Source organism: Nicotiana tabacum, chromosome 21, assembly GCF_000715075.1.
Source record: "Nicotiana tabacum cultivar K326 chromosome 21, ASM71507v2, whole genome shotgun sequence".
NCBI lineage: Eukaryota > Viridiplantae > Streptophyta > Magnoliopsida > Solanales > Solanaceae > Nicotiana > Nicotiana tabacum.
This window is the reverse complement of record NC_134100.1, coordinates 33,534,449-33,549,540: the sequence shown is the minus strand read 5'-3', so window position 1 is coordinate 33,549,540 and position 15,092 is coordinate 33,534,449. Positions and strand designations below refer to the sequence as shown.

At 36.3% G+C, this 15,092-nt stretch overlaps 2 protein-coding genes across 2 annotated transcripts; both read right to left on the bottom strand.

Moving 5' to 3' along the window:
- Positions 1–8,652: 8,652 nt before the first annotated feature.
- On the bottom strand, positions 8,653–9,132 carry LOC142175191 (secreted RxLR effector protein 161-like). The gene has a single exon (XM_075241771.1). It carries the CDS (start codon positions 9,130–9,132, stop codon positions 8,653–8,655), a length of 480 nt encoding a protein of 159 aa, XP_075097872.1.
- Positions 9,133–10,207: 1,075 nt separating this feature from the next.
- Positions 10,208–13,555, bottom strand: LOC142175190 (uncharacterized). Its single transcript, XM_075241770.1, has 4 exons — positions 12,992–13,555; positions 12,360–12,782; positions 11,937–12,250; positions 10,208–10,868 (listed from the first exon to the last, which is right to left on the bottom strand). Exons 1-4 carry the CDS (start codon positions 13,553–13,555, stop codon positions 10,208–10,210), a joined length of 1,962 nt encoding a protein of 653 aa, XP_075097871.1.
- Between the last annotated feature and the right edge of the window lie 1,537 nt (positions 13,556–15,092).

Sequence of the window (15,092 nt, the reverse complement as noted above, 5' to 3'; positions counted from 1 at the left end):
GAGGTCGTTGAGTAGGTTGTTAGATGGTAAGGAGTGAGCTAATAGAGGCAAATGCGGCTCGACAGAGTTGGTGGCGTAAAGCCATGTTATCTTAAGATGCCTCTTAAACTTATTTTATAAAATCTATAGAATTGAAATAAGATACAATTGTACTTGCCTAATGATCTATGGATCAATTAAATGTGACAAATAAAATAATTAATTCAAAAAAATTGAGTTGAAATTAAAAAGTGGAATCGCAAAAACATTAAAAGAAAATAAGTGTTCATAGGGAAGGAAATACATACATACATACATACATACATACATACATATATATATATATATATATATATATATATATATATATATATATATTTTGGCTTTTTACGCAGTCATTTATACAACCTCGGCCAAATTAAAAAATGATAACATTAGAATCTATTATTAACGATACTAAAAAATATTATATGCTATATATAATGTGGTAAAGTATAGATTTTCGGGCCTTTTGTTATTTGGGGCCTAAGACAATGGCTTTAGCAGCCTTACCCTTCAACCGCTACCAAATGGAGGGATGATCGTCGATGGCATTCTCTGGTGGAGATGAAGAAAGAAGATATTTGTGGTAAAAAGGGTTCTGCGATAGCTTAAGGGGTTTTCATGGTGGCTAGAGTGTTGGGTTTTGTAAGAAGATGATGGTGGCTTTCGGGAAAGATGATGGCGGTGTAAAGTTAATCTATGGTGGAAGGGAAGCGAATTGTGACAATGGTATGCGGAGATGGATGATATTTGTGTGCTGTTGCGGTAGTAGGACTTTCGTGGTGGCGACAATGGTGGAGCAGTAGTGGTAGGGTGGCATTAATGGTGGTTTCCGAAAAAGGGTTTTTGTTTGAACTTTTCACACGCTTAAGAGAAGTTTAAAAAATAATTTTTGATATGTCAGCCTTTTGTATCTAATAGATACATAATAAGTGAAGTTAAAGTATCTAATATATACAAACCTTCATTGAGGTAGCTAGATGAAAATATTGAACAAGTTTAACGGGCCGTATATGTATCCTGCCATTAAATTCCAAAGTGATAATCTAATGCGACATTATACTGCAAAGAGTTGAACACTAGGTTATGAGCTGGCAAAATGAATGGTGCTAATTAATATTAACAAACTTTTATCTAATTTAAAACCAAAAACAGTTTATACTGTATAATCGATATTAAATGTAGTATTGTTATTTTAGACTACTTAGACACAAGGAGGGGGTTGAATTATCTCTTGCCTGATTTTTTGCGTTTTCAAAGAACCTCGTTCGTTGAACTAGTTTAGCACACTCAAACAAGAATAATTACAGAAAAGTAATAAACATAGAGATTTTTTTGTGGAAAACCTCCTTACTCAAGAGAGTAAAAACTACGACCTACCCAGTAGGATTTTCTCCAAATCTCCGCTAACTTTAAAGAGCAGTTTTTATGTTACAACTCAATAACCAAGAAAATTACCTCTAGTACCCTAGCCCCTAAAATCAACCCAATTGTAGCAACCCTTTCTAAACTGACTCTAGCTTAGAAAGCGTAACACAAAGTATCAATAATAACCTATTATAGAACTTCTGTGAAAGCAAATAGGTTATAACTCAGAACACAAAACTCAACCTAACAACTAAAGAACTCGAGCAGCTTCATCTTCAAAAACTTGTTCTTCAGTTGATTAAGTTTAATCTTTAAAAATACCTTGTTGATCTGTTTTGCTATTATCAGAAGTATTCTCACGATTTCTCTCAATAGTAGTAGTCTTGAATTGTGGCATAAGTTCTTCTATTATAGGTGCAAGGTTGGCCGAAATTCTTCTCCAATAAATGCTCCAAACCCTACAATATTTTGGTTAAGGAAATCCTTTACGTTTAGACTAGGTTTCCTTATTTGACTCCAACTTGCATCCTTCTTGCTTACGACAAGTATTTTCCATATACGCATATTCCTGTTATTACAGAAAATCCTCCAAACACGTATTCCTTTTTGGACACGGGCAGGATCTTGTAGAAATTGTTTCTTGCATGGGAAAGCTGGTCTTCCGCATCTGACTTGGTGACTTTAGCTAGCCTTCTGTAAACTTAGTTCTTTTGATGTTCAACATTCTTACTTTGTCACATCTTCACAGCAGTCTTGCATATGGCAGAGTAGACCCTAAAATCTGGTTCTTATCATGGTTTGTTAATCATCAAAATACAATACGTTCTCAGTTCAACAAATTTCCCCTTTTTGATGATGACAAACCCCTGTATGACTCCATCAACTAGCTTGTTCCAAGTTCATCAACTTCCAGCACAAGAACTAGTTTCGGTATATTGCTTTAGTTTGTCCATGTTTGCACAAGTGTAAGGAACTCATCTTTCCATTTATCGCAACCCTATAGATAGATAGGTATATTTCGTTGTTAGACTGGCAAAGAAACAACTCAAAATATTTTCTAGTTATTAGTACAAGCCATTTTCAAGAACCTGGTTTGTAAGCACAGACCTAACTTCCCCCTTTTGGCATCAACAAAAAACCCAACATGTTAGTAAGCATAATGAGAGAATGCAGTAATGTAAAACTCATGGCTGTTGGGCCTATAATAACATGTACATATCATCAAAAACATATATGGATAATCGAAAGCATACTGTCCAGACATTTAGAATTAGCCAAAATAGGAAATATTATAGACTGTCATTTTGAGAACAACTATGTACCATATTAATCTCAAAGGGGCCCAAACTAAAAGTCGGTTGAATAAACCCATCAAATTGCCAATGACACCACACAAAAAAAAACACAAACACTGGTCATAAAGAGGGTGTAGGACAAGGGACTGACAAAAGGTCTCCTAGGAACCTAAGTGGATTGAGGACAAGGTTTTTTGGTGGAAGAGGGTTCTCCTTGAATTATCCCCAGAAGTCTATCAATTCTTGCAGCAGAGGCTTCTTGTTCTTTCTTCTTCTTCCAACCTCTTGTTTTCCTCCTTCAATGAGGCAATTTCTTATTTCAGCTTTTCTTTTTCCTCATTGGCAGCAACCAATTCCTCAAGTAGGTTGGTAACCATAATTTTGCTCTTGGTTCCTGGTGGTCATTCAATACAATTATATTCTTTCAGGGTCTCCACATCAAACAAATATTTATTTGTACCCATTTTAGGACCTCCGAGGGGCACCTTAAAATATTCAAACACCCTGGTCAACAGGAACCCATATGAAAAATTCATGAGTACTCATTCCTGATCAGTAGCCCTATCCATGTACTTCAACATCAGAGATGGGAAGTTAATTGATATTTTCTGATCAAGGACCTCCATAACAGCCAAGTCCAGGTAGGCTACCTCACGCCTCCTTTCAGAACGAGGCGGTAAAAACTTATTCACAAATTCAAAGAGCAGTTTGTGAACCGGTTTTATCTCCCCTTTTACTATATTTCTATCAATCAACTTCTCTCTCTTCTGAGTGTACTTGTTTATTAAGTACATGGCATCCTCCTTTCCCCCCAACTCAGGACACTCACGCTTCATGTAAGTGTCAAAACCCTCAACTAGCACATTCAAAATCTCACCCACTATTTTTGCATCAAGAACCGGGTTCACTCTTTTAACTTCAGTGCTTACTTGATTATTCTCCAGCACTTTGAAATTCATGTAAAAATGAAGCATTGCTTCACCATAAATGATAGTATGCATAAGAATAGATGAGTCCACCCCTGAATTTCCAACTTCTCCAGTAGTTTCTTCATCCCAAACATAGTCACTACAACAAGATATATCACTCTTCCTTTCAGCATCATCAGCCCAACAAACCACTCCTCTCTACCAACAATGACAATTTTTCTTTGAGTCTTTTTCCTTCTTTTGGAACTGGTTCCTTTCACTTCATGATCAGAGAGTGTAGCTTTTATTTTCTTGGCAGATTTTCCTTTGGGGTGGATGCAGAAGATTTAGCCTTCTTCTTTCCCTTTTCTTGCAGAGGAACCTTTTTCTACTCTTCTTTATCATCCTCATCTCCACCCACTAAGTCCATCTCTTCTACATCAGACTCATCAATTAGTCTGAATCCTTGTCTTTCTTTTTTCTTTCTCTTATTCTCCTCCATAACTTTCTGAAGAGCTGCTTTGCTTTTTCCTCTGGTCACAAGTGTTCTTCCCCCTAAGTTCACAGCTCTAGGAGTCAAGATTGCTTTTTTTTTCAATAACCTATATCCTCGTGGGAGTGGACATTTCTTCAGCTTGTCACTTCTCCTTTAACCTAGCAATGAGTTTCACCAGAGCTTCATCATCGATGTCTTCACTGTCTTTCATTTCAACTTCTGCTTCTTCATCCTTTTCCTCTTCATCCTCAAAATCAGTCCAATCAAGGGACTCAGATTTTTTAGGTTTAACATTCAAAGAAATCGATTCTTGAACCGAAGTAGCCTCTTGCTTAGTCACAACTTCCATAGCAAGTTCTCCCTCACCAGCAACAGAAGAACCTGTTTATTCTCCAGGGGCTTCTGGTGCTTCTACTCCAGTGCCTATAGTGTCCCCATATTCTCCTACATCTTCCTCCTATATCTCCTTGTTTAAACCCTCACCAATATTTTCGCCCTCCTTTACTGTACTCACCTCACTCTCCACTATTACTTCACCTTGATGTTCATCTCTTTCCATAGTAGTCGTTTTCTCAACAGTAGATGTATCTGCTTGTTCATCACCAACCTCACCCAAATCGTCAATTTTTTCTTCCCCCTCAATTCGTGGCTCCTCCATTACTTGTTTCTCACTCTCAGGTCCTTCACTATCTTCTTCATCATAATAGTCAACTAACCTTAACGAGTTTTGGGGCTTTTGGTAGAGATGGTAGTTCTTAGCTAGATTGGGTGGTTGTGGAGATAGTTGCAGTAGGGTTAGGGTTTGTAGTTTCATTGGTAATTTGGGATAGTACTATGCTTGGTGAGGTTTCCATGATAATGGAGTTGTGTGGTTTTCTCAAGAAGACGAACTTAGGGTTTTAGAAATTTGTGTTGGTTTTTAGGGATTTTGATTAGAATGAGGAGAATGAAATGAGAAGAGGAATTTATAGGGAGTGATTGATAGTTTGATGGCTCTAATTTTTCCTTTCAATTGTTCCTAATCCGGCTCTAATTAGGTGAAAGGTGTAACCGTCAGATTTTTTAAATTTTGAAAAGTGGCGGTTTGAGTGAGTTAATTGAGCGGCAGAGACGTGTACAGGTGGTTTAGGAAACTGGTCATAATTGCGCGCGAACTGGATCTAATCATGATTACCCTATGACTTGACAGTTTTGAAACCTAATCCACTAATTATTTTTTAGATTTTTAAGAGACTGATTGACAAAGTGAGTGGGAACTTGATTTAATGACACGACAGTTTAACGATTAAGCACAATAATCAATTGGAAATGGGGTAGATATTTGGATCTCAAACAACCAGGTTCTTTGACTTGTTTCCTCAATGTTGGATGTGACACATTTTCTAGTCCAGACTTTTGTCTTTAGATTATACATCTATGCCCTAGAGTCCATGTCATGCGTGCATATATGTTACATCATAAGACTGAGTTAAACATTTTTCAACACATTTATTTACTTAACACATTATTTATTCATATCAGTCATTAAGCGAAGTCAAGATTATCTTGGTACATTTTGATTAAACCAAGCTCCAAACGGTTCCTTTCAAAGTGATCCCTGTTCAAAGCTTTAGTGAATATGTCAGTAATTCGATATCTTTTTTTCAAAACTCCATAGTTATATGCCCTTTTTCTACATTATCTCTGAAGAACTGGTGTCTCATATCAATTTGTTTGGTTCTCTTATGGTGGATTGGATTTTTGGCTATATTTATTGCACTTGTATTGTCACAAAATATGGGGACCTTTTCAATCATCATTCCATAATCTTTCAGTTGTTGTTTGATCCATAGCAAATAAGCACAACATGATTGTAACGACCCGATCGGTCGTTTTGAGTTCTAGCACATCGTTCGGTGGTTTGAGACCTTGAGTAGCTTCACTTCATATTTTATAGCTTGAACGCATAGTCGAAATCGAATTTTGGGAAGTTCAGAGTTGATTCGGATAGAAAATTCTCAATTCTGAAGCTTTAAGTTGGAAGAGTTGACCAAGGTTTAAATTTTGAGTGAACGACCTCGGAATTGAGATTTGAAGGTTCTGATAGGTTCATATGATGATTTTGGATTTGGACGTGTGTTCGGGTTGACTATCAGGTGGTCCGAGAGCATTTCGACGCTTATTTTGGAAAGTCGGCATTTTGAAAGTTTTAGAATTTCATAAGTTTGGTTTGAAGTAGATTTTGATGTTATAGATGTCCGTTTGGGATTCTGAGCTTTGGAATATGTTCGTATTGTGATTTATGACTTGTGCGTAAAGTTTGGCGTCATTCGGGAATGTTTAAGTATGAATCGGACGTGTTCGTTGAAGTTTGAATGTTTGAAAGTTGAGAGGAAGGTTTTGATCGTCGATTTTATTGTTTTGATATTGTCTGGCGTGATATGAGGCCTCGATCAGGTTCGTGTTATGGTTTGGAACTGGTTGGTGTGATTGTATGGGGACCCGGGGGCCTCGGGTGTAATTCGGAGTGGTTTCAGACCATTTTTCCTTGTTTTGCAGCTGCTGGTGTTGGTGTTTGGTTTTGTTCTTTGCAAACATGAAGGGTCTCACGCGTTCACGAAGAAGAATTTTTGGGTTGCTGGGATTTGCTCATCGCGAATGCGACATAGAGGTTGCAAACACGGAGAAGAGCTGAGGCAACCTACGCGAACGCGACTTGGAGGTCGCGAACGCGAAGGGAAGGGGCAGTTGGGCATCGCGAACGCGATAAGGTGGTCGCGAATGCGAAGAAGAGTGGGCCTGGGCAGACTTTATTTTTATATGAGATTTGGTTCATTTCTCTCTCATTTTCACTTGGGTGGGCGATTTTTGGAATTTTTCAAGGGGAGACTTTCGTCATCTACGACAAGGTAAATAATTCCCATATAATGTTAGTTAATTACAAGGATTTAAACATGAGATTTTGTAGAAATTGTGGAATTTTGAAGAAAACCTAGAATTTGGTATTTTTGAATTTTTACCACGAAATTGGACATGGAATTAGGAATAAACTATATATTTGAGTTCGTAGTATTATGGGTAATGATTATCTTCAAGAAGTTTTGGAATTCGGGTACATGGGCTCGAGGGTTGACTTTTCGAGCGGAGTTGGAAATTATTATAAATTGTTAAATTATACACATTTGGAGTATATTTTGATTGGTTAGAATATTGTTTGATTAGTTTCGGATCGTTTGGCTTTGAATTGAAGAGTTAGATAGGAATTGGAGCTGGTTATGGAACTTCGAAGTGAGGTAAGTCTCATGCCTAACCATGTGAGGGGGAAGCTACCCCTAGGTGATGTAATTGTTATGTGCAACTAGTTGTGGGTGCTACATACGCACGATGTGACGAGAGTCCGTACGTAGCTAAAACATGTTTATGTCCGGGTAGACTCAGGATTCTATCATGTAATATTTGAATTATTTGAACTCCATTTGCTATTTGAATTATTTGAATTCTATTTGCTAGCTTAATTAATTAAATTTATAATTGAAATTGACTTAGAAATACATATATGTATTAGGCCGAGCCTTATCACCTTGAGTTGTTGGCAAATTATTTGAGAAACGGTAAAGGTTATATTCACTTTATGCTCCTGTACCTGTATTGTAAGCACGTGTCTCGTAATTTGATAAGTACCTTCCTTTCTTGTGGAGCGGGCCGAATGTCTCGGCAGTATATTGAGATGCATCTCTGATTCGTGTCGGTCAACCCTCAGCAGTGTACACACCACTCTGGATCGGGTCGTATGACCTCGGCATAATCGTGTATTATATCGATAGCAGCCCGAATATTCACGAGATTATCCTTCCACTGATGCCTGGCATTTTATATGGTATTCCTTATCTGTTTGATATTGGAAATTGATATTTTCTGAGCTATTTAGATAGGATACGAGATTGAGAAATTTATATCGTTAAAAGAAATTTTGAAAGATCATGTTAGTTACTGGTTGTACCTCACTGCTACTGTTATGCTTCATATATGTTTATGATTTATCATACTGATTTATTGGACCAGTAGTAAGTGTCGATGTCGATCCCTCGTCACTACTTCTCCGGGGTTAGGCTAGATACTTACTAGGTACGCGTTGATTTACGTACTCATGCTGCACTTCTGCACTAAATGTGCAGGATGTGACAGGTTCATTTGGTGGACATATTGGCGCGTAGGCACAACTGCAAATGAGACTTTATAGTGAACTGCATTTCAGGCTACGTATCGCAGCCCACAGAGTCTCCATCGTACCATTTACTTTATCCTGTCTTATTTACATTCCAGACATATGATGTATTATTATTGTATTCCTTAGTAAATGCTCATGCACTTGTGACACTGGGTTTTTCGATATTCTAGTTGATGCTTACGGATTTGCATATTATTATCACCTTTTATTTTTATGCATTACTAGTTATGTATGTACACGTGATTTTAAAGGTGTAAATTTCCTTACTTAATAAAATTTATGATTTTAAAAGTAATAAAATGAATAATTAACGTAATAGTTCACCGTTGGCTTGCCTAACGGCGACGTTGGACGTCATCACAGCCTATAGTGGGTTTTGAGTCGTGACAATGATGCAACAGCTACATACTCAGCTTCATTAGTTGATAAGGCTACAAAATTTTGTTTCTTGGATGCCCATGAAATTAGACATGATCCATGAAAGCGAGCCATTCCTGATGTGCTTTTCATATCTACCAGGTATCCAGTGTAGTCAGCATCAGCATAACCAATCAATTCGTAGGAGTCTCCTATGGGATACCAAAGAACTAGGTCTTGAGTGCCCTTAAGATATCTTAAAATTCTTTTAACGGCCTTCAAATGTGATTCTTTTGGACTAGATTGGAACCTTGTACACATCCCCACACTGTACATAATGTCAGGTCTACCTGCGGTCAAGTAGAGTAGGGAACCTATCATACCTCTGTACTTCTTTTCATCAACAAGAGTACCTGATTCATCTACATCCAATCTGATTGTAGTAGCAACAGGAGTATCAATTATTTTAGCATTGTCCATATCAAACCTTTTGAGCAACTCCTTGATGTACTTCTGTTAGTGTATCATAGTTCCTTTCTTTGTCTACTTAACTTGGAATCCAAGAAAAAAAGTTAGTTCTTCCATCATGCTTATTTCAAATTCACTTCCCATGAGTTCAGCAAATCCATTACAAAGAGATTCATTTGTGGCTCCAAAGATGATGTCATCAATATATATTTGCACTATCAGTAGGTTCTTACCACTTTTTAATAAAAACAATGTGTTATCAATTTTGCCTCGTGAGAACCCGTTCTCCGGGAAGAATTTTGATAGTCTTTTATACCATGCTCTTGGAGCATGTTTTAACCCCATACAATGCCTTGGCTAACTTGTACACATAGTCTGAAAACTCGTGACTTTCAAAACCTAGGGATGTCGAACAAACACTTCTTCCTTCAAGTATCCATTCGGGAAAGTACTCTTGATATCCATTTGATATAATTTGAAACCCTTGTATGATGCAAACGCAATAAGAATTCGAATTGCCTCTATCCTGGCCACAGGAGCAAATATTTCATCGTAGTCAATTCCTTCTTCTTGATTATAGTCTTACACAAGCAATCTAGCTTTATTTCTGGTAATATTCCCTTGATCATCCAGCTTGTTCCTAAACACCCACCTGGTTCCAATAACTGTTCTGTCCTTTGGGCTGGGAACCATGTGCCAAACTTTATTTCATTCAAACTGATTTAGTTCTTCATGCATGGTCACTATCCAATCTGCATCTCCAAGAGCTTCTTTATTGTTCTTACGCTTTACCATGGATAGGTATGCTGAGAAGGCATATTCCTAAATTTTGACCTTGTTACCATTACAGAGTCAACTGGGGTGATCACATTTGTCAGAGGATGGGAGCTTTGATATTTCAAACCCCTACATGAGATCTTTAATTCTCAGTGTTCTCTTCATGTTTAGCAGGGATAGCAGGTGCTGCAGTTTCACCTTGAATCTTTTGTGCTATCCCCCCCCCTCCCCCTTTTTGTGATACCTCCTGAGCTATTTCCAAAGGACCTAGTTCATGTCCTGCAGCAGCTTATAGTACTTCATGGTTTATTTACTCCTCATGATTTTCAGCTGGGCCAAACTCACCATCATCAACAACTTGTGTACCTTTCTCATCCAAAAGGTTAGATTCATCAAAGATAACATGAATGCTTTCTTTAACGCATTTTGTTATTTTGTTATAAACCTTATAGACCTTACTTTGTGGTGAATAACCCAGGAAGATACACTCATCACTCTTAGCATCAAACTTTCCTAGAGCCTCTTTCCCATTATTATGTACAAAACACTTGCTTCTAAAGGTTCTTAGGTGTGTTACATTTGATTTTCTGCCTTTTAGTAACTCATAGGGGTTCTTCTCAATTATTGTCCTAATCATGCATCTATTTATAATATAATATGCATTGTTTACAGCTTCAGCCCAGAAGGTCTTAGGAATACCACTACTAATTAACATGGTTCTGGCCATGTCCTCTAGAGTTTTATTTTTCCCAACAATACTATTTTGTTGTGGTGTTTTAGGGGCAGAGAAATTATGATCAATACCATTTTTATTGCAGAATTCAAGGAAGTTAGCATTTTCAAATTTAGTTCCACGGTCAGATCTAATGCTAACTACATGATTGTTCATCTTTCTTTGCAGTTTCTTCACAAAAGTAACAAACATATCGAAAGTTTCATCTTTACTTGCAAGAAATATATTCCATATAAATCTAGAATAATCATCAACAATTACAAACACATATCTCTTACCTCATCTACTTTGAACCCTCATTGGTCCACATTAGTCCATGTGAAGTAGTTCCAAAGGTCTAGAGGTACTTACTACCTTTTTAGATTTAAATGTAGACCTGACCTGCTTACTTTTTACACATGCATCACAAACTTTATCTTCCTTGAATTTCGACTTGGGAAACCCTAGTTCCAGGTCCTTGGTAATTAGCTTGTTCAGCATATAGAAGCTGACATTCCCTAGTCTTTTGTGCTATAGGAAGGAATTAGTATCTAGTGCACTAAGACATCAAAGTTCATTTTCAGGTGCAGACATGAAATCAGCTTTGTAAACATTTTTATGCCTTTTTCCTTTGAGAACCAGGTTTCCAGAGTTTTTATTTGACACCAAACATCTTATGGAAGTAAAAAGAACCCGATTCCCTTTGTCACACATTTGAGATACACTTAGTAAACTGTGCTTCAATTCTTTGATATAGTACACATTATCTATAACATGAGAGTGGGACTAACCAACCTTACCTATGAGATTATGTTTCCCTTTTTGCCATTTTTAAAGCTCACACTCCCTCCTTCATAGGCTCTTAGTGAGAGGAAATTATTTCTATTTCCGGTCAAGTGGCGGGAGCAAGCACTGTCAACATACCACCAATTCTTGCTTCCTCTCACCCTAGCTTGCAAAAACATTCATGGGTTAATTTTTAAGAACCCAGGTTAGCTTGGGTCTGTTTCTTTGAGTAAAAAGATGAATAACATTCTTTTTAGTCTATCCTGGTAGTTTATTAACCTTCTGCGAAGGACCATGTTTCATTGATTTCCTTTTCTCAACATATGCAATATTGTTTAGGCTTGCTTTGATTTTGAATGGGCATGTTTCCATGAAGCGTCCCTTTTTTTCACATTGAGTGCATAGGCGATTATCAGGAATGTCCACATACTTGCTATGAGGGTTATAAGGAGTTTTAACCTTAGTATGTCCTAGAACCTTTTTATTGTTACTGTGGTTTTCATGCATCTTGAATATTATCTGAGAAGACCTGGTCTAGTACAAGTTCTTTTCTAATTCAAACTTAGCCTTATCTAGATTTTCTTGAAGTATCCTAGCCTTTTCAGATTCAGCTAGAAGTTTGTTATTGGTTTCTTTTAGTTCACTTTCTAGTTTCTTCTGAATGTTAGTGGCTAGCTCATTACCTTTATTTGGTGCACTAAGCAATCTATTATTTTCAGTTTCTAAGACAGCCTTTTCATCTTCTAACACAAGAATCTGGTCCTTGAGATCCACTACAATGACATCAAGATTTTCTCTACTTATTTCTAAATCTTTGTGTTCAAGTCTAAGTGATGCATACTCAGATATCAATTGCTCATTTTCAAGAAAGTTTTTGATATGAATCAATTAAGACACCTGACAACAAAATCAGTTTATTTTTAGAGTAGGTGTGAATTTTGTCTTTAATATCTTGAATTCTTACCTCAGGTTCTTCTTCCTCATCAGCGTCAGAGTCTGAATTTCCCATCAATGCCAAAATATATTCTGATTCTGAATCACTATGCTCTTTGGCCATTAGTGACTGATCCTCATCTTCACTTACATCATCGTCATCAGTCTTATCAATTGAGGATGACTGGATGGCAGCCATTTTCTTTTTCATAATTTTGTCCATTTCCTTATTTGTCATTCTTCGTCTAGGAACCCCATCTTTATTCTGTTGCTTTTCCTTATCGAAATTATTCTTTTTCCACTCAAGTTCCCATAGAGGACAGTCGTTGATGAACTGGTCTTTCTTTCCACACTTGTAGCAGCCATCATCACTATTATTATTATTGTTCTTCTCCACATTTTTTGGTTTTGATGAGCTACCCTTTTTCAAGAAACCACCTTTCCTTATTGCTTTCTGAAAGCGTCAAGTCAGCAATGCCATATCATCTTCTTCAGCGTCTTGTTTGTGGGTTGTCTTAAGCACCAGGTTCTTGGTCTTGCAAGGTTCAGCAACTTGTCGATCTAGGCGATCCTGATTGAGCTTTAGCTCGTAGGGTTCAGATTTCCAATCATATCATCAAGATTCATTGCATTCAGATTCTTTGATTCAATAATTGCATTTACTTTGTTGTCTCGTGAAGAAGGTAGTATGCTCAGAGTTTTTCTCATATTTTGGTTGCGGGAAATCACTTCTCCAAGAGATATTAATTCGTTGATAATGGCAGTGAGTCTGGTATGCATCTCTAGGATAGTTTTCCCATCTTTAATCTTGAACAGTTTATATTGCCTAGTTAGCACGTCAATCTTTAACTGCTTCACTTGAGAGGTCCCTTCATGAGCAAACTGTTGGACGTCCCATATAGCTTTTGCATCTCTGCATGCAGATATTTTGTTGTATTCATCAGGGCCAATTGCACAAATTAAGATCTTCTTAGCTTTGGCATTCTTTTGAATTCCTTTGACAACTTCCTCAGAGTATTTTTCTCTTGGCTTTGGTCCAGTAGGGACACCCTTGTCATCAAATAATATTGGAATTTTTGGTCCCTTTTCAACGATATCCCAGAGTTCCAGGTTTTCTCCTTCCAAGAAATCACACATCCTTTCCTTCCACCATCCATAGTATTTTTCATTGAACAATGGTGCCCTAACGATTGATTGTCCTTCTTGAGCATCTGGTGGTGCAGCCATTGTAGATCCTTTCAAGGTGTTAGCCTTTTATGAAAGAACCTACTATGATACCAATTGTTATTTTAGACACAAGAAAGGGGGTTGATGTCTTGCCTGATTTTTACGTTTTCAAAGAACCTGGTCCTTCGAACTAGTTTAGCACACTCAGACAAGAATAATTGCGGAAAAGTAATCAACACAGAGATTTTTACGTGGAAAACCTCCTTGCTCAAGGGAGTAAAAACCACGGCCTATCCAGTAGGATTTTCTCTAAATCTCCATTAACTTCAAAGAGTAGTTTTTAGGTTACAACTCAATAACCAAGGAAACTACCTCTAGTACCCTAACCTCAGTTCAACAAGTACTCCTAAACTCACATGTATATGCACTGAATATTTTAGTGTTTACTTTATAATACATCATCTACATTTTCTTTATTTGTATAACACTATTTTGCGACGTGTCAAATGTTTAACACTATATATTCAATTTATATTTGATTTTCAAGAATTCAAATTGAACTAGTCGATATTTAAATTTTAGTGTGACTTTTATCAATCAAACTAAAATTCCAACATTTTGCTTTAACAATTTTTCTGCTATCATTAACACAATATAAATCGAATATTACATTTCATGTCTATCTAATTAATACTATTAAAATAAAAAAAATATTTTCTCCTTTCACTTTTATTTGTCCACTATACTAAAAATATTTTTTTACTTGGTCATTTTAGCAAATTAAGAGAATAAAAATAATTTTATGTATTTTACCCTTAACATTAACTACTTATTCTCCAAATGATTTTTCAAAACTTTTTAAAATGCTATCCTTATTATGAGTATTATGGTAAAAAATATACTTTATTTATCATTTCTTAAGAGGAATACAAAAGGGATTTTTACACAAATAGCTGGTCATATTAATTGTTTATTTTTTCTAGCCATATACATAGATTATACATTGATTATACACAATTATACACATGTAATACATAAATTATGCATATATTATACATTCACTGACTATTTTTAGTTTAAATAGTAGGGTGAGCGGCTATTTGGGTTAATTCTTCACTAGAAAATCCATAATGAATAATTAAAAATAACCATAGGAAGAACAATCTTTGTGTAACCTTTCTACAAAACCAAGAACATCATATGGAATGTTGTGGCTTGAAAATTGACATTCCCAAGAATAGTACTATGTTTAGTTATTCCTCAACCTTAAATTAGCGATTGCAACCACTAAGGGGTCGTTTGATTAGAAAATAAGTTACACATGGATTATAATATAGGGATTAATAATGCAAAAATTAGTAACATATAAATTAGTAATCCAGAGATTATTTCTTACTGAATATTTAGTTCAATGCAATAAAATTGAATGTGCAAGATATCATTGAAAATATTTACTTATTTTTTAAACTTAAAAAATAAGTTTACAATTATACCCTTGAATACTTGACTTCTATAGGCCTATAGAAAAAAGATAAGGATAATATTGCCGTGTTGATATTTTATCCACATACAACTTATGCATAAATTAGTTATTCCA

What these genes read in the sequence shown, in the direction of transcription:
- LOC142175190 (XM_075241770.1), bottom strand. Translation starts at nt 13,555, where the DNA reads ATGGCTGCACCACCAGATGCTCAAGAAGGACAATCAATCGTTAGGGCA. An exon ending in ATGAGGAAGAAGAACCTGAG is followed by an intron (nt 12,251 to 12,359) that starts GTAAGAATTCAA and finishes CTTGAAAATGAG; the next exon opens with CAATTGATATCTGAGTATGC. An exon ending in TTTGAATTAGAAAAGAACTT is followed by an intron (nt 10,869 to 11,936) that starts GTACTAGACCAG and finishes TGATTATTCTAG; the next exon opens with ATTTATATGGAATATATTTC.
- LOC142175191 (XM_075241771.1), bottom strand. Translation starts at nt 9,132, where the DNA reads ATGGACAATGCTAAAATAATTGATACTCCTGTTGCTACTACAATCAGA.